At 36.9% G+C, this 19,271-nt stretch overlaps 1 protein-coding gene across 1 annotated transcript; it reads right to left on the minus strand.

The window, feature by feature from the left end:
- Window positions 1-4: 4 nt before the first annotated feature.
- On the minus strand, window positions 5-17,412 carry LOC120483763 (gasdermin-E). Its single transcript, XM_039678980.2, has 11 exons — window positions 17,314-17,412; window positions 17,125-17,175; window positions 12,866-13,074; window positions 12,547-12,739; window positions 8,774-8,936; window positions 7,830-7,950; window positions 5,797-5,925; window positions 5,504-5,622; window positions 952-1,300; window positions 797-870; window positions 5-703 (listed from the first exon to the last, which is right to left on the minus strand). Exons 3-11 carry the CDS (start codon window positions 13,071-13,073, stop codon window positions 488-490), a joined length of 1,572 nt encoding a protein of 523 aa, XP_039534914.2. The 5' UTR covers window position 13,074; window positions 17,125-17,175; window positions 17,314-17,412; the 3' UTR covers window positions 5-487.
- Between the last annotated feature and the right edge of the window lie 1,859 nt (window positions 17,413-19,271).

The following is a 19,271-nucleotide window of genomic DNA, read 5'->3' on the forward strand; positions in this document are numbered from 1 at the left end:
GGAATAAAAAAAAAGTTTTTTACAAAATGTATTATTAATATTATAAAAGATCTGATAAACTAACAAAAATAAAGACTAAATTAAACAAAGGAAAAACTATTTCAGAGATAACTGTTAAGATAAAATAAAATAATATAAAGGTTTTTTGAATGAGTCTTACCCAATTTCACTTTAAATAAATGTAAATAAATTTTAAACATGCAATTTGGTTGTTTTACTTTAAATAAATGAAAAGTGCAAATAGTTATAATGTAAGTGCTTATATATAATGAAAAGTGTTTGATTAAAGGTGCATTGTTGGAGATATATTTGTTTTTGGATTATTATTATGGAATTAATAAAGTGGGTTGATGTAAGGAAGCAAATGTCTTCATTAAAACTGAAGTGTGTAATCTCTGTATTACAAATATGTCTTAAGTAATCAGGAAAAACACACACTTCACACATTAATAGGCCATTTAAGCCATCAGAAAAAGCACTAACAATGTCATGCATTACTGAGGGAAGCAAGGCCATGGATGGCAATGCACAGTACAATAGGAAGGAATCCCTCTCCGCATGTAATTTCTGAGGTTAGTGTGTCATTCTCTTTCCTTAGTAAAACATTACATGACTTAAAAAGTGCCTCCACTCTGTGGAATTCATCGTCACTTTGTAGGAAAACAGGGATGGCATCCTTGCAGTTAGAAGTCAGATGAATTACCTTGGTAAACAGAAAAAACAAAATTAAATTAAACATTTTAATTAGATAAATAAAAAATCCTAAAACATTAATGCAGAATCTGCAGAAACTCACTAAATCCTGTAGACTTTTGAGACTTTCAGAAGTGCAGAACGGTTCTAGCAGATTCAGTCCAGCATCAGTCAGCTCTGAGTGAAAAATTAAGAGTATGAGTGAAAACAGAAAGAGTCTATGTACACAAGATCTCTCTTGAGTTTAGGTGTCCAAACCTTCAAGAGCACTGATAAGCATTTGAATGGCATGCATAGGCTCCATGCTCTGCTTGCTTGCTTTTGTTGAGCATCCGTTCTGATGGGATACCGCCGTGTGATGACCATTCTGTTCTTCTGGTTTGTGGCTTGATCCATTTAACTCAGATGTCAAGGAAATATCACTGTGATTGGCTGTTGATATCCGACATCCATTATAACTGGACAATGGCGTTGATGTGGAAAGTCCATTCTTGTCAAGCGGTTCACACTTTAGTAAATCTAAAAACGCACCAATAATCTGGCTCTGATTTTCAGACAGCTCGCTGGTTAGGAAGCATGGAGTTTCATCACTGCTCAACATATCACTCTGAAAGACATACAGACCATGAGATAAGACAAAAATAAATAGAAGTGTTAAAAAAATGGTGTCTGACCTAAAGGATTATTAGGAACACCATACTAATACTGTGTTTGACCCCTTTTGCCTTCAGAACTGCCTTAATTTTACATGGCATTGATTCAACAAGGTGCTGAAACCATTCTTTAAAAATGTTGGCACATATTGATATGATAGCATCTTGCAGTTGATGGAGATTTGTAGGATGCACATCCAGGGCACGAAGCTCCCGTTCCACCACATCCCAAAGATGATCTATTAGGTTGAGATCTTGTGACTGTTGGGGCCATTTAAGTACAGCAAACTCATTGTCATGTTCAAAAAAACAAAAAAAAAACAAACAATTTGAAATGATTTGAGCTTTGTGGCATTATCCTGCTGGAAGTAGCCATTAGAGGATGGGTACATGGTGGCCATAAAGGGATGGACATGGTCAGAAACGATGCTCAGGTAGGCCATGGCATTTAAAAAATGCCCAATTGGCACTGAGGGGCCAAAAGTGTGCCAAGAAAACATCCCCCACACCATTATACCACCACCACCAGTCTGAACAGTGGTAACAAGGCATGATGGATCCATGTTCTCATTCTGTTTACACCAAATTCTGACTCTACCATCTGAATGTCTCAACAGAAATCTAGACTCATCAGACCAAGCAACATTTTTCCAGTCTTCAACTGTCCAATTTTGGTGAGCTCTTGCAAATTGTAGCCTCATTTGTCTGGCCCGTCTGGCACCAACAACCATGCCACGCTCAAAATTGCTTAAATCACCCTTCTTTCCCATTCTGAATTTCAGTTTGGAGTTCAGGAGATTGTCTTGACCCGAACCACACCCCTAAATGCATTGAAGCAACTGCCATGTGATTGGGTGATTAGATAATTGCATTAATGAGAACAAGAACAGGTGTTCCTAATAATCCTTATATATATATATATATATATAGGGTATATGGTATAAATAGTTTTTCTCCTCTGAAAAATGTATCCATAATATAGTGTAGTATCCCTAATATATATATATATATATATAGGGGATTAGTATCCCTAATATACTGTATACTAATATAATACATATTTTTGTCAATTTTGTCTTGTACAACATTGGGCTGCATATTGTGTCTGTGTCTTATGATCCTGTCATTTTCTTTAAAGTTTTTTCTTTTAAGGAACCGAACAAATAGGCCTGTTGATTTTCAGCTGTTTCATATTTTTTTTTCTTTCTCGTCAGCATTCCAGAATGTCATAAACTCTCTGCCAAATGTATTTTTGTCTCAACAACAAGGCTGACATTAAACATGCTGACCATTGTTACTCTTTATTTCTCTTTTCCGTTTATTAAGTGCGATACAATAAAATAGAAGTTTTTGGAGAAATTATATGCATGTGCTCTTTATCTGTAGAGATACATAATGCCAAAAAATATTTACAGAAAAAAGGCTTTATATCAAAATGTATTATTAATATTATAAAGGATCTGATATACTAACAAAAATAAAGACAAAATTAAACAAAGAAAAACTTACAGTATTTCAGAGATAAGTTTAAGATAAGGTTTTTTTTAAGGAGTCTTACCCAATTTCACTTTAAATAAATGTAAATATTTTTAAACATGCAATTTAGTTGTTTAACTTTAAATAAATGAAAAGTGCAAATAGTTATAATGTAAGTGCAAACAAACTGGGAAAATATAATATGTTTAAATGTAACTTTTTTGCATACATATTTAAAGTGTTTATGATTAAAGCTACAATACCTAAGATTTAGATGCCGCTAGATGGCGCTACATTCAAAACAACAACAACGGCTTTGCTTGATGACGACGTGGAGAAACGATGGGAACTGTTGTTTTCAACTCCACCGTGGATAAATCAGTCAGAGACAGGAATCGAAAATTAGTTGTCATGGATGAGGTAAAGTTCGATTTCTATAAATGTTGCGTTTACATGCTTGTTTTTCCTTAAACTGAAATAACCGCAAGAGAAGTCAGGTTTAAAAGTAAATTAGTTATCACAGATGTTACTGTACGAGTCACTGGACGAAGCTATGGTGGAGAGGGTTTGAAGGGGCAGGTCTCTTGCAAGGAGTTGACGTGGCTGGTCCTCCTTTTTGGTAACTTTATCAAAATAAAAAATCATGTACATTTGACACATCTTTTCATGTCGTGTAAGTATTCAACCACAGCTACAGTTTCACAAAATTAATGTTGGGTCGCACACCGGACGAGAAGCTCAGCGCCTCATCGCGCCACATATTTAAAATTCGAACACATTATTATCTATAAGTGTACACATACCGGCGGCGCCCAGCAACGCCTCAGGACCGTGTTCAAAATCCTGCTGCGCCACAGAGCGCCATTTACATAGTTTTGTATAATTTTTTAATTATTTTTGTCTCAAATCGTTGCTAATGGATCCTGACTTCGCCCTATGCTTCAATATGCATTTAGTTTTGCATTCATTTACAGAAATCAGCTGCTTGAATGACAATTGCTGATGTTATTAGATTTTTCAGGTGAGATTCTCAATTCATTCAGTTAACGGATGATCTGAGGTAAAGTTTTCAGAATGCAGACTCAGCAACGATTGTATTTAATTGTACAGTACAATCATAACATAGAACAGACATTATCTTCATTTCCTGTCATTAAACAGAACAATATTGCTGGCCATACACTGATGAGAAAGTGCGCGCCCGCCGTGTTCGATAACGTTACTGTGGAGTTGTCCTAAACGTGGCGCGGCGCTTCTCGTCCGGTGTGCGAGCCCCTTTACAGCCAACAGTTCACATTCCGAGAATAAATGAAAAGAATAATTGTGCTCCATTCCATAACAAATGCGCGTAACAAGATGACGTTTGTTGCTTGATAGACGCTAACGCACAACTACAACTACCGCATTTGTCCAGGACTACACGTAGTACGAGCGGAAACCGAGGTAAGCGGATATGACGCGATTGACTCGCGACTCCAAGCTCACCCCTGCTCACACGACCCGTTTCCTTGGTTAAAATCTCAATTTTCTCGCGATTTAAACATTGTTTGAAACATTTTGAATATTGTAAGTTATCATCTTAGCTAAATATATAACACTGGTCTTGTGATTTTGGTATATTTTAATGCAAAAATCTTCCACCTTTAAAGGTGCATTGTTGGAGATGTTTTGGATTATTATTATGGAATTAACTAAGTGGGTTGATGTTAGGAAGCAAATGTCTTTAAAACTAAAGTGTGTAATTTCTGTGTTACTAATATGTCTTAAGTAATCAGGAGGAAAAACATTCACACTTTACACATTAATAGGCCATTTACGCCATCAGAAAAAGCACTAACAATGTCATGCATCACTGAGGGAAGCAATATATATATATATATATATATTTAGGGTATATAGGGAAAAAAATACATTTTTTTCTCCTCTGAAAAATTTATCCCTAATATAATAAATATATATAAATATAATATAATATAATATAATAATATAAAACTACAAATTTAATATAGAGAAATAAATAGCATGTCCTGATTTTGCCGAGTTAGACGTGTTCCTGGATCAACATATTTTGTTGATCCTGGAACAACATTCCAGTCCTAAAATTTTATCCTAACCATCCCTACCCATAAACCTAAACCTACCCATAAGTTATCCCTAAAATTAGAGGGAAATGATAGCTGGATAACACTGATATATAAGCACCTAACCCTAAACTTAAAATCATACTAGGGGACAGAAAGTTCCCTCAAAGAAATAATCCCCTGCTTTTTTTTTTTTTTACAATATCATTGTGCAATATGAGTACTGTCACGATCCCTGTACAGTTTTGTATTTTGTAGGACTTTTATGTTGAGGTATAGTCTTGGTTCCCCATTGTTTCTGTGTTCACTTCCTGTGTTTTCCTTTTTTGTCACCATAGCTACCCTCATTAATTCCCATGACATATCACTAACACCTGTCCCTCATCAGCCCTGTCTATTTAAACCGCAGTACTTCAATTGCTGTTTGTTGCTTGCTATTGCTGTTTCGTGTTCATGTCCTGAGTTTCTTTGTCTGCCCTGGATTATTGTTAGAATTATTAAAGTAGTGCTTGAATGTGGATTCTCTTTCTGCTTCATCCCTACCTATTAATTACAAGTACAAGATTAGCAAGAATTTTTCCTTTCACTCACTCTACCCACCAAAGCTGACAAGACAGATCGGTCCAACAGAATTTTCCTCAACAGGAGCAGGATGGAGGAACGGCTTTCAGTAGACAAGTCATCCAGCTCACAAAAGTTAGTCTGAACATCTGCGAGTGCTGCGAGGAGACCAAAAATATTTATCTTTAAGCAAAAAAGTAAATGGTCTCATTATGGCATTATCCTAATAACCAGACAGGAACCTTAAAAAGGGAAACAGGAATAAATGGCAGATTCTACTTCTGCTTCTGCACACATATTTGCACAGCACACAAAGGAACTGAAACACCCACCATATTTCAGGGTATGAAGTGGGAAACCTTCTTGGATCAGTGGCTGTTGACCATCCACCTCTGAAAAAAGCGATGAGTGATTGCAAGAAGTGTCATCTGCTTCTAGTCCACGAGACGTAAGACACAAATCTAAACACACAAAAATCAAAGGTCCAAATAAATGTACAGCACACCTGCCTTACTGCTTTTAAAAGATGTCATGTTTGTTTTCGTTTTGTTACATTTTTTATGGGAATGTACATCACATAATATTCCATATTTAAATAATTAACACCGAAGACAAAAACAAAAAAAAAGGTGCGAGGCCTGGTTGAGTTAGTCTGTTGAAACTTGCGGTTATTCGGTTGTTAATGTTAAGTCGTGACGTAATCACGCTCTGATAATACTGTTTCCGGGTCCAAATGCTGGGTCCTCTCTATCTGCTTACCGCTTTTGCCCGAGTTTCAACATGCCGCAGTGCTGTGTCCCATGTTGTTTAAATAGATCGGAGTTAAAAAAAAACAAGTGACATTCAACTGTCATTCTACCGCTTTCCCTGTGACGAGAAAGAAAAGAGAAAATGGCTGCAGTTGATAAAGTTACAATTCTTTCCTTTATCCCTAACACCCACTGGCGCTGAAGCGAAGCCAGTCCTTTAAGAAAAGGGCTTAAGGCCAATTTATACTTCTGCGTCGAGGGTACGCCGTAGTGTACGGCGTTGGCTTCGCACGTAGGCGACGCCGTTGTGAGCATTTATACTTCTGCGTTCAGGTATTGGTTGCTCTGCAGTACTGCTCCGAAACGCTAGGAGGCGGCGGAGGGTTTTAATGTTCCACTGTGTTTAGATTCCTCGCGGCTAGGTTACTACAAGCAATAGCGACTGAAAGAGAGTGGATCATGTTGGAGTTGGAGCTTATTGGGGTGAAAAAACAGTTCATTTTAGTGAAATTACTAAAACTGACAGGCAGAAATGAGAGAAGACATCGGAGGAGATGGTACGTGCGGAAATGCGTGAGAAGGTACGTGCGGAAATGCGTATGAGGAAATACGACGCTACCAAGCCGACCAATCACCGATCTTGCGGTCCGCGTCGTCGCGACGTGTAGTTACATTTTTGAAGAGGTGCGCGTCAGGCAACGCGGAAGGGTACGCGGTATGGGACGCGTCTGTGCGTATGCTACGCCGTACCTACTGCGCGCACCCTACGCAGAAGTATAAATTGGCCTTTAGTCTAACGTTATGGGTTGTAACGTTAATTAGATATGGACGAGCGGAGCGCTTGGACCCGGAAGAGGCTAAACGTCACGCGTGACGTCAGACTTAACAACCGAATAGTAATGAGTGTGATATTTTCGAAACACGCTTGAAATCACAAACACATTCGTCCAGCTGACCACATTTTTGAAGAAGGGGCTTCATGGAGACTGGAACTAAAAAGAGTGTTACTGACAGACTGGAAAGAAAGGTGGTGCAACTGTAACAGACATCAGACTATTGCCATTCCCTCAAAAACTACATCTCCCATAACTCACTGCCTGGTGTCTCATTATCTTGTTTAGCTCACCCCATATAAGCCTGGTTTTCTCATTTATTATCGGTGAAGTCTTGTTTAGTGTTACATTGCAATGCTGAGCATTCTCCCTGGTTTCACGTCTCTTGGTTTTGGATTTCTTGCCTGTTCCGTGGATTACTCTTTTGCCCGTGTTCCCTGCCTTGTTGTGTTTGTTTGTATGGACTGCCGGCCTGTGTTCTTAAATTCAACCTTCTTGTCGCAGAGCAGTTTGCAACAGCAACATTGTAAAATATGTGAAAAACATTTTTTAAACGTTTTAAGCATGAAACCCTGTTTTAGACCCCAAAAACTAAAATAATTTGAAAAAATAATAGGTCCTCTTTAAACAATCAAGCAATGAAAATAATTTATATACAAAAATAATAATACATTTAAATAATCAATTTACATAAATGAATTGAAAAATAATTAATACATTTAATAATAATAATAATCAAAGAATTGCTGCCTTCTCCAGCCACATAAAGTAAATTTCACTGACCAAAATAGCCGTCACTTTCGATGGTCATTTCAGTGACACTGTAAGCAATCACAGTGTCCGGTGGGATGTCTAATGTAGTCTCAGAGCCATACTGTAGTTTAGCGCTGCTTTCCATGCACATCTGAAACCATAGAATCACTCAGATAAGGACATTTATTAAAGGGATAGTTCACCCAAAAATGAAAATTCAGTCAGTATTTACTCACGCTCATGTTGTTCCAACCCCGTAAGATCTTCGTTCATCTTCGAAACACGAATTAAGATATTTTTGATGAAATCTGAGAGCTGGATCACTCCTCCATACTAGTCCATAGGCTTCCTGAGGGATTGAAACTTGCCGGCCTCGAAAAGTTATTAAAGACATCGTTAAAATAGTCCGAGTGACTACAGTGGCTCAATCTTAAGTTTATCAAGCGACGAGAATACTTTTTGTGAGCAAAAACAAACATAAATAATGACTTTCGACTTATTTCAACTATTCACTTCCTTCTCTTTGCGGCTCTAGTCAGTTAAACTAGTGTAATTTCGTAGAGCTACGTTACACATAGGCTCACTATTGGCCGACTCTGGTCATGTGTGTGATGCGTGTGACGTACAACACAAAAAGTGTTCTCGTCATTTGATAAACTTAAGATTGAGCCACTGTAGTCACTTGGACTATTTTAACGATGTCTTTAATAACTTAACGAGGCCGGGAAGTTTCAATCCCTCAAAAAGCCTATGGACTAGTACTGTATGCAGGAGTGATATGATCCAGCTCTCAGATTTCATCAAAAATATCTTAATTTGTGTTCCAAAGATGAACGAAGGTCTTACGGGGTTGGATAACATGAGGGTGAGTAAATACTGACTGAATTTTCATTTTTGGGTGAACTATCCCTTTAAAGCAATGAGCTAATCTTAAGCCCATCACTGTTCAATCCCTGAACACACTTCTTACAAACCTCAAAACAATGTCCTCCAAACATAGAATTGCAGCCACCCTTCCCCAGTTCGGTACAAAAGATGGAGCTGTTGCAGGTGGTGAAGATTCGCTCTATAAGGAGGGTAAAACCCTTGTTCCTTTTTAGAGACTGCTGGATCAAAGAGTGTGTGAGGTCCAATTTCCTACAGGAGTCATCAAGGTTAAATCAAAAGGTGAAGAATGGATTTCAAATTCCATCAGTTTATTTTATATGTATTAAAGGTATTTTAGGGAGGAATTTTATAAAAAAAATAACTTTTTTTCCAAATTTGTTTAAACTTTTTGTATATACCAATGCATAATTAAAGTGTAAGTACTCTGAAAAAGAATCGAGTGTCTGTAGACCTCTCACGACTGTTATAAAGTAACACCAGGGAGTTTTTGCTCTCGGGGGTCCCCCTACAGTTGGGACACAGTATTGTCCTCTACTACTGTCGTAAACTCTGTCATCCCACATGCACGCGCATTTGTTGACATACTTGATAGCCCTTCACTGTAGGAGGATGTCACATGCAGCTGTTCTGCTTGCGTCGCGTGTGAAATGTCTTAATCCCAGGTACAGTGGCATATATTTCAGCATGTTATATGAATATAATTTCATGGGTTTGATTTTTATTTCTAACGACAAATGATTACGATGCTCACGTTTACAAGCCAGCATCATTATAGTAGCCTAGTCTATTGGTTACCATTTTACTGAATCTATATGATGCTACAATGCAATGTTTGAGGTGTAGATAATAACCATATCGTCAATATCATAATATCAAGCTATCATAAATAAATCTGCAAATTTTACAAATCGATTTGCATTAGCTTGAGGCAAGAAAAATAAACGAATATCACAGACATGTTAGGTATCCTATATATGATTTTGTACATCTTATGTATTTACTTGCAAGAATGTAGCCCCTACCAAACTTGTACACGCCGTTTAGAAGTTAAAACACCAGTTAACTTTATTTTGAAGATAAACAGAGGATAACATAGTAAGGCAGACAAAAAACAAAAAAAAGTAAGAGATAGTATGCAAGCAACATAACGTAGTCAGGTCAGGGCTCAGGGCCTTCAGTAACGATCACCCCCCCAACCCCCCTCCCGCCCGCGGAATTCGTGTGCATGCTAGAATTAGAACTGACGCCTATTTTTCATGCGACACGAACTACTAGTTCTACTAGAACTTCAATTTATAATTTGTTAGTTTATTGGTGGTACAGAAAACGACACAGCAACTCTTCGGCATGATTATCGTATGCATTTCAATGAGCGCCAAGGCAACGTTTTCCTCTAAGGGCTAAATTCACATTACGTGACGGGGCGTTCCCGAGGACGTTCCGAGACGAACCGACTGTATCTATGACAGCCAAGTCTGCATCGGTCGGCCCCCCTCCTCCTCCTTCAGCTCACGCCAGAAAACACTGGCCCAAAATTGGTCCTCGTTCTGCCTTTAACGCGATCATTTTCTCTTTTTGCTTTGCTCCGATAAAGCCTTTGCTTTCTTGTTTTTTTTTTTTTGTTCTGCTTTGGTCATGACAGAGCCATTGACTATAACATTTGGCTCGCACGTCCGATTTTAAGGAAGTGAGGGTGGTGTGGGAGTGACGTATATGCCATCAAGCGGTCGAAATGGAATATTGTAGTTCTCTTTGTTCGCGGGGTTACTACCCGAAACCCGAAGTTTAAAAGTACGATTAAAAATGCAACACTGTAAAAAAAAATCTTTTCATGATTAGTAATCACAACATTTTAACTTAAACACACACTTAAACAATTTATTTAGTTTAGATGACATAATTTTGAGTTTCTGATGATTAAATCATTCTATTTCATTGTATTAACTCACTTTTTCCATTTCAATGAACTTAAAATGTTGAGGCAACCAGGTTACTTACTTTTTTTAAGTTAAACCAACAATATTTTTTTTTACAGTGTACAGACCCCGTCAGGCTATGGCAGACGGGTCATTCAACCTATTGTAAGTTGATGTACCATCACAAGAGACTTGGAAATATATTATGAAGGTTGAAAACTTCTCTGGTGTTACTTTAAAGACTCATTTCCATTCACTTCACCCCCTCCCTTCTGGGCTCCTTCCAAAGCCACGCCCCCAAAACACATGAACGCGCGACTTCGACCGCTGAGCTGAAGACGCATTTACCTGAGACGAAGAGAGAGGAAGGAGCGCAAGATGTAGTGACATCATGTCAGAATCACATGTAATAAAATATCTAACTTTATAATTATGAAGATAAACAAATAAGATGTAATTTAGTACTCACTATCAAGCATCAAGCTATTGGTAACGTTTTAAATATATATTTATTGATTCGCTAGCTCGTTAGTCATCTACCTATTTGCCTATGGCAAAGCTAAAAACAGGTTGCATGAAACAAGTTTTTCCATTGCCATCATTTACACTGTGATGAAGATGAATTTCGTGTCAGATTCGTAACATATAGGCCAACAGTGTTCAAAATGTAAGAGTTTCCATGATGAATTGTTGACTCTGATGTGGACAGTGGGGTTAATAGCATTTATGAGTCTTTCCCTACCATCCTAGAAAAAAATATCGCTCCCCAGATGTAGTTCTTCATTTTGCTTCGTTTCGCTCGGACGTTTAACGGTGGTACATACACGCATACACGCAGATTGCTCAAAATGCGGATAGATAACATACCACTTGACTTGAAAGTGGCGTGTATGTTTATGCAAAAGTCATGATGTCATGTTGACACTTCAGAGACAAGTAGCCTACCGCAACGTCAGCTCGAGGACAAATACGTGGTCCAGGGCGAAGCAGAGGAGGTCGTGCAAGAGGCCGTGCAACTAGGGTCCGAAGAAGTAGAGGCCGAGGACGGGGTGGTCGAAGTGCAGGGCAAGGAGCACTTCTTGGACAAGAGGACCTGCGTCGAGATTTGCATCTTCAAGCTCAAACAAGGGCATGTGAACAGGTATCTGGATACGCGCAAGTGGGCAGGTCCTGTGTGGCAAAAGGGTGGTTGCCATGGTTGCGAGAGAGTGACAGTCGCCTAAGCCAATCCTTTGTTTCGTCCCGGTGTGAAATAATGAGCTGTGTTTAGTGCAGATTAAACGGTCTAGAGTCACTCGATTTTATACTCTTTTTATCAGAGTACTTACATTTTAATTATGCATTGATATATATATAGAAAGTTTAAACACATTTGGAAAAAAGTTTTTATAAAATTACTACCTACAAGACCTTTAAGTATGTTAAAGGAATAGTTTACCCAAAATTGACATTTTTGTCATCACTCTCATGATTTTCCAAAAATATATTTTTTTGGTCCAATGACTGTTTACATGAGTTACTTATAAGTCTTCCTGTGTCAACATTTTTGGATAGGAATGTTGTTCCAGGATCAATAAAATATGTTATGTGAAGAGATTTGCTTGTGTCAAGTGATTAAGTATTTTCTTTGATTATTGGAACTAATCATTTAATTGGTCTACATGGAAATGTAGTGATTTCAAATCAATCCAATATTGTTTTTGGACAGTTTAAAAATTCTTAAAAATATCTCATGGAGAGTGAATAAAGTATTCCAAAATAATTTTTGGATGAACTGTCCCTTTAAGATATTCAACAAGGTTCAACTTTATGTTCTGAGTAGATTTTCCAAATTATGCTTAAAAAAAAGCAAAAAAAAAACAAAAAAAAAAACGTATTCTCTTTAGTTCATAATTAACAAAGTAAAATAAAATGATAAACATATTAAAGTATTTTTCTCTAACCGTCCTTTGGACTCTTTCGTTAGCTCTGGAATATTCACGTATTCCGTCTGTAGTTTCCCGAGAGATAAACAAAGTTTTGTTTTGTCCTGTCCATTGAAATTTAGGTTGACAGCTGCAGCTCCCACCTCTACAGATCCATCTCGGGACTTTTTGTATATCCCATTATACTTTACAAACTCTTTCTCCACACACGCTGTTTAAAACAAAGAGGTATTCATTTAGACAAAAAATATTTCCATTTAGGCACATATTGCCCAACACAAAACACATTTGTTAAAGATGAAAACATACTGAGATTCCAATTTGCTATTCACTTTACCTGGTTCAATTGCTTTCCCATTCAGCAGGTGATTGAGAGTGAAGGGTGTGGGTCTGTATTTAGTTTGCTGCCAGAACCACCCTTTCGGGATTTTCAGCACCACGGCAAGCGGCTGGAGGTTTTGGGAATCACTTGGGCTGGAAGCCGCAATCAGAGCCCCCTCAGGATCTATCTGTTGGACCAGCTTCTTCGTCGCTCTCTTAAACATCCTTTGCACAAACACGTGAACAGGCAGCATTAAACCACATTGGAAAATGTGTACACATGATGAACAACTTTATTCATAGGCTTTTCTCAAGCGGTGTTCCTGGTGATGGATGTAAAAGACTGGAAAAACTGGAAACAGGTTGAAGAGATCAAGAATGCTAATTTCCACTGATTTTAGCAGATGATAGCAGACTTCTTCCCCCAGTAAGTAATGGTGGGGGAATACAGTAAATTTCCACTAAATTCATGTTTTACATATCAAATAAGGTCATAAGGAAAATGCAACAAGAGCTCAGGGCTGCTTTTTCTGTATCAGATCAGCCTGTGTCTTCGAGACTCAGCATTCATGTTGGGTAAAGTCCTTTGTTCTAGAACATTTGATGGTTTGCATTGATTATCTTTTGATTATTGATTATGGAATTGTAATAATACATTTCCCTGACATAATAAATTGTTATATTTGATTATTCTAACAGACTTTGATTATTTTCATAGAGGAATAGTCAAACATTAACCTATTAAACGATGAACAGATATCATTGAAACCTTTTTCATTTTATGGAGTCAGATGAAATGAGGTAATACATAAGATAAAAAATGTATTGCATTTAATTAAATATCCGTTTGGCATGGGAAGACACGGAACACGCGTGAAACCTTCGCCTCTGATCGGGTACCGCCTTTGGATCGATTCAGCAAGCCTTACAACACTCATTTAGATTGCACAATTGTTTGGTGTGAAACCACCGAATCATCATGAAATACGCAAATGCTCCACTCACAACTGATTTCCTTGAAAGTTAAGAAATGTGATGAACCTCAAAAACACGGAATGCGCAGAAGCTGGTGAAAAAAAGAAGTGTTCTCTTCTTGCCATAAATACGAAGTAAAACTAAAAAGGGGAATAAATGACAGATTGATATTATGAATAGCAAGGATTAAGTTAGATTAGAGAACAGTGAAGTGAATCAAACCTCACAATGAATTAAAATGTCAGAGATACTGTGAATGGCAGAAAATAGCATTTGAGTTGCATCTGCACACAACACATGGTGGTGGGTGACAGATATGGTTCATCATGCTAATAGAGTAAGACAGCATAAAAACCTACCGCTCTAACAGTGATGTAGTGGTGCCTGGAGAAGTGGGTATACTCTTAATTTATGCCCCCAATATTTTTTTAAGCGTCCCAGCAAAGGATGAACGCCCTGTGTTATAAACAGTGACATGTAAGACTACTAGTCTTGCATTAGTATTCAAAATGCAAGACTATAGAATAGAGTATAATGAATGGAACACATAGAATCAGTAGTATTCTTGCATATCAGGGCCGCACATATAGTTTTCTAGGTTACCCAGGTGCCAGGTCCCATACATTTTATTGTTAGGGGGGTTCGGGGGCATGCCCCCCCGAGAAAATTTAGATTTTCCTGATCTCGAAATGAGCATTTTAAGGTGTTTTGATGGCCAAAAAAATTGACAACAGTAGCTTTAAAAGCATGAAGTAGCCTATTTGATCAGATTCTTAAACATGAGAATCAGTTCCAGTTTCAGCGACTTTTCTTTCCTAAATTAATCAATGTTTTTTGGACTAATCTGTTAATTTAATTAATGGTTCAATTGCTCAATCAAAAAGACAGTCACTTGTCGCCACCCTCTGGCTAAATGATGCAATTGGCGCAAACGCAGACAAGTCAAACACATTCGAAAAAATGTTATACAAATATATTTATACAATAATAATGGCAATGTATTTAATAGGGTGCTTGTGTTGTTAAATTGAGCTTGTAATTTCCACTGCCTTTAATCAAACTGATTATTTCTGTCGGTCATTTAAAACGTCTATTGAAAAACAGACGTAAATTTGAGCTACTTGCATCTTATCTCGCACTGTCGTTAACTGAAGTGAAGCGTCGCGTTGGGATTCGCTCAGCTCGCGCTTCTATGAACAAAAATCCTGCATTCTTTGATTGGTCTCACGAACATTTTGACATTGACGAGCAGGTGAGTGCTGAAGCAGATCAGATGAGAAGGTCAGTTATCGTCGCGATGGGAGAATCATTGCAGCAACAAATTAGAGTTAATATTACGGGTACAACTCTAACGGGGTGTTTTTTTTAATTCACGAAATTGGATTAGCAACTAAATGATGCGCATCAGAGGGGATTTAGAAGTGGGTATACGCAATGCCGACTGAAAAGGAAGTGGCTACCCTATCTCACGACCAATTCGTACGAATTCGTACGAGTGATTAAAAAGTGGCTAATTCGTACTAATTCGTACGACCTCACTCGTGCGAATTCATACGATTTGTCTAAACCCACGTGACGGTTATGTTTAGGGGCGGGGTCAGGGGTAGGTCATTCGTACGAATTCATACGAATTGGCCAATTCGTAAAATATGTACGATTTAGCAAAAATCGTACTAATTTGTACGACTGAGGTCGTATGAATTGTTACGAATTAGCCACCTCGTAAAATTCGTACGAATTCCCGCCGTATACCTGCGTATACCCTGCTGCGCTCTAAGGGGCTTAAACTGAGCAAAAAAGGGAAAATTTTAAATTGGGGAGTTTCCAGTCAGTGGAACTCCCCTGACACTGGGCCAATGAAGCTATAGTAACAGGTGCTAAACAATCTCTCCAGAAGTTTCTGAGGCTCCTTATTTTTAAAGGTATAGTTCACCCAAAAATGCAATTATGTCATTAGTTGCACCCTTGTGTTGTTCCAAACCTTTATCACTTTAATTCTTCCGTGGAACATAATTCGGACAACATAATGGTCAATTTGTCAATTAAGTTACAAGCTTGATAACTTCATCATTCATTAATTATGGTGAAAAGAAAGACTAGTCTTCAAAACTATACTCTCTCGCTTTAACTATACTTTTCTCTTTCTTTTCTTTGAAAAAGTCACTTTTTTGTGGACTTACTGCTGCTAAGAAAATGCTTGCCTTACACTGGAACCCCCCACAATCTATAGTATGGACTCGCTGGATGGACTCTTTCTTGGACATTGCGAACATGGAGCTCTCAGTGGCAAGATTACATGAAGCTTCTCAGAAGAATATTTCATCATGGTCAGGTGTCATTTAAAAACTGAAAGATCTATATCTCATGTTTTTATTTTTATTTATTGTATTCAGATTTTGATCTGCACTGCGAGATGGGGGTGGGGGGACTTGGTTGCCTTGAGAATATGTGAGGGAAAAAAAGAAATGAAAATGTGTTCAGAATGATGTTTATGTCTACTTTTGTTTCTGTACAATAACTTTCTCTGACTCAATAAAATTTGATAAAAAAAAAAAAAAAAACCCAAAACATTCATTGGAACAAAATGAGGGTGAGTAAATGATGACAAAACTCTAAAGTCAGAATGAAAGTTTGAAATGTATATCTGAGTGATCAGAATGTAGGGCATTTTCTCATGTCTGTAAACATGTCATTCAGAGAAAGGTCAATTATTTTGATAAATGATTACGAGGGCACATTATTTATTTATTTTTAAATAAGGATGAGCTTGGGAAAATTATTAATAATACTGCAATATTTAAAAATAATAAAAAATGATACACTTTATTTCATGGTCACTAATTTTGGGGTGAATTTTTTAAATATGAACCATGCACGTAAAAAAGGTGTAAAGATAATATGTGCATCATTTGAATGGATTTGCAATGTAACCATCAAAAATAGCCTACAAAAATACATGTGTAATTTGCAGAAGTCTCAATTTTATTATTAATAAGGGGTTCCTGTTCCATCTCTCCAAAAAGGTTTTAAAGAAACCAGCTCAAAATCATTTGTTTTATTGACACAAATGTGTGGCACATGCAGCAAACAAAAGTGAGTTCTTCAAAAAGACTTAAGAGGATGTTTAAATAACCTCAGTCACAAAATAGAATGACCACAGCGGATCACCATTTATATCTCCAAACTTGCCACTTCCTTTACATCACATAGACTAATCTTGCTTAACTGGACTGCAAAGTAATAGTAAAATCAGGTGATCAAGAGTAAGATTTGATCGATTTCTATAAGTAGCCTACATACCTGTATCTGTTAGTCAGACTCCTTGTTTGCGATAGATCAACGTCCAAAAAGCTGAAAAGCGATGGATTATGAAGAAACGATGAAGAATATGCCTATGACTTTAATCAATACAACAACTGTTTTTTTTAAAGAGAAAAGTCCACAATATTTCTCGTATTAGAAAGTGCAAAATTCAGCACGTTCACTCACATTTAAACGTATTCTCAACTAGGCTAACTAAAATGCCATCTCACACGTGTTCCACTGTGGTTTTGGATCTAGATGCGCACGGTCGAGAGTCATATGTCAGGAGGAGGCGGTACAATATAGGGGGATTTCGTCTTCTTGTTTCCTTGCTCAAGTAGCCTATGGGTTCCAAAGGCTAATCATATTCATATGGACAGAACCATAAATAATCTTGGCACAAGCCCAATTGTGCTTTCAGTGATATATAACACACGTAAAGCGAGTGAAATAGTTTGGAATTGTCTAGAATAGACTAACAAAAATATAAATGAACATAGATCAAGAAATAGGCTTATTTTAAAATGGTAATAAAAGGTTGTCAATATTAACCTAAATGTTTTGTTTGTTGACTGAATGTAGGGTACGGAATGAGAAAGAAACAACGTGATAAAGAATAGAGCCGCAAGAGTAGCACTTGGTTGCTCTTTTCGGTCTAGTCCCTTCAGGTCGAATTATGTTTCAAGTTTCTGAAAAATATAAAAGTACATTTTCCCAGCTCATGAGGCTTCTATAAATGAAAAAAAATAAAATAAATAAAAATTATATATATATATATATATATATATATATATATAGCATTATGACTTTCATTATGATTTTTTTTTTGTCCATTCCAATGGGCATCAGGTCAAAACAGGAGCACTTCCCAAAAATGTAGCCACATGAAATAAATTAATAAACATACAATTTGTTGGTCTATACTTTAAGCTTTTTCTCAAGGTCAAAAAATGTCTGCAGTATACAATTTCAACTAAAATTTTGAGGTTTTTGTTTTACAAATTGCACATTGTTTGTAACAAACTAAATATATTTGAATCAATCAATCTGGTCATATTGGAGTTATTTTCTGTGTGCATCTTTCTTTTTTTAGATAAAAAACTTTATAACATTACAACTTTAATCGTAAGGTTTTCTGGCATTTGATTGGATGACAAACGTCCAATCTCATGGACTGCAGGCTTAAAAGTAGGTGAAATGCTCCAGAAGTTAAAAAAAAGGGGGCTGACATTGTGATGTCCATAGTTTTTCAAAAAGTGCCCATTATAAGTACAAAACCTTGAAGTCAAAAAGGTAGCTATGTTAACATCTAAACTGTTAAAGGAAGAACTTGGTTAACTTGACAATAAAATATTTTATCATCATTTACTCACCCTCAAGTTGTCTCAAACCTGTAAGATATTTGAAGAATGTCGGTAATCAAACAGTTGATGGACCCGATTGACTTCCATAGTCAGAAAAAACAAACAAACAAACAAACAAACAAACAAAAAAAAACTATGGAAGTCAATGGGGTATCAACTGTTTGATTACTGACATTCTTCAAAATATCTTTTGTGTTAAGCAGAAGAAAGAAATTCATACATTTAAAAAAACAAACAAAAAACAAACAAACATGAGGGTGACTAAATGACAGAATTTTCATTTTTTTTTTCTTAAAAAAAAACAACAACCTCAAAGTAGACTCACAATAGTCACTTTAGTTTGGAGAGCAGTTGCACATGGAATTTACAATGGCTAAGGTCAAGAAAGAACATGTGACATTAATTGTGTGCATATGAGTTTATGAAAAGATTTCCATTCAAAAAAACAAAAACAAATAAATAAATAAATAAATAAATAAAATCAATAAAAAGCTAAAAGGAAGTGTGGGGAAAAAAACACCACATCCTAAGAGTTAAAGAAGTAGTTCACTTTAAAAAAAAACTTTTGCTGATAATTTACTCACCCCCATGTCATCCAAGATGTCCATGGAAATAACCAAACGGTTCAGGTCCAAAAGACAGTTTCAGTGCAAACTGTTCAAAGGGCTTTAAACGATTCCAGACGATGAATAATGGTCTTATTAAGCGAAACAATCGCTCATTAAAAAAAAAAAAAAAAAAGTTTAAGTTTTATAAGCTCAAATGGTCGCCTTGCTCTGT

This window comes from Pimephales promelas, chromosome 18, assembly GCF_988280905.1.
Source record: "Pimephales promelas chromosome 18, fPimPro1.hap1.1, whole genome shotgun sequence".
NCBI classification, from domain to species: domain Eukaryota; kingdom Metazoa; phylum Chordata; class Actinopteri; order Cypriniformes; family Leuciscidae; genus Pimephales; species Pimephales promelas.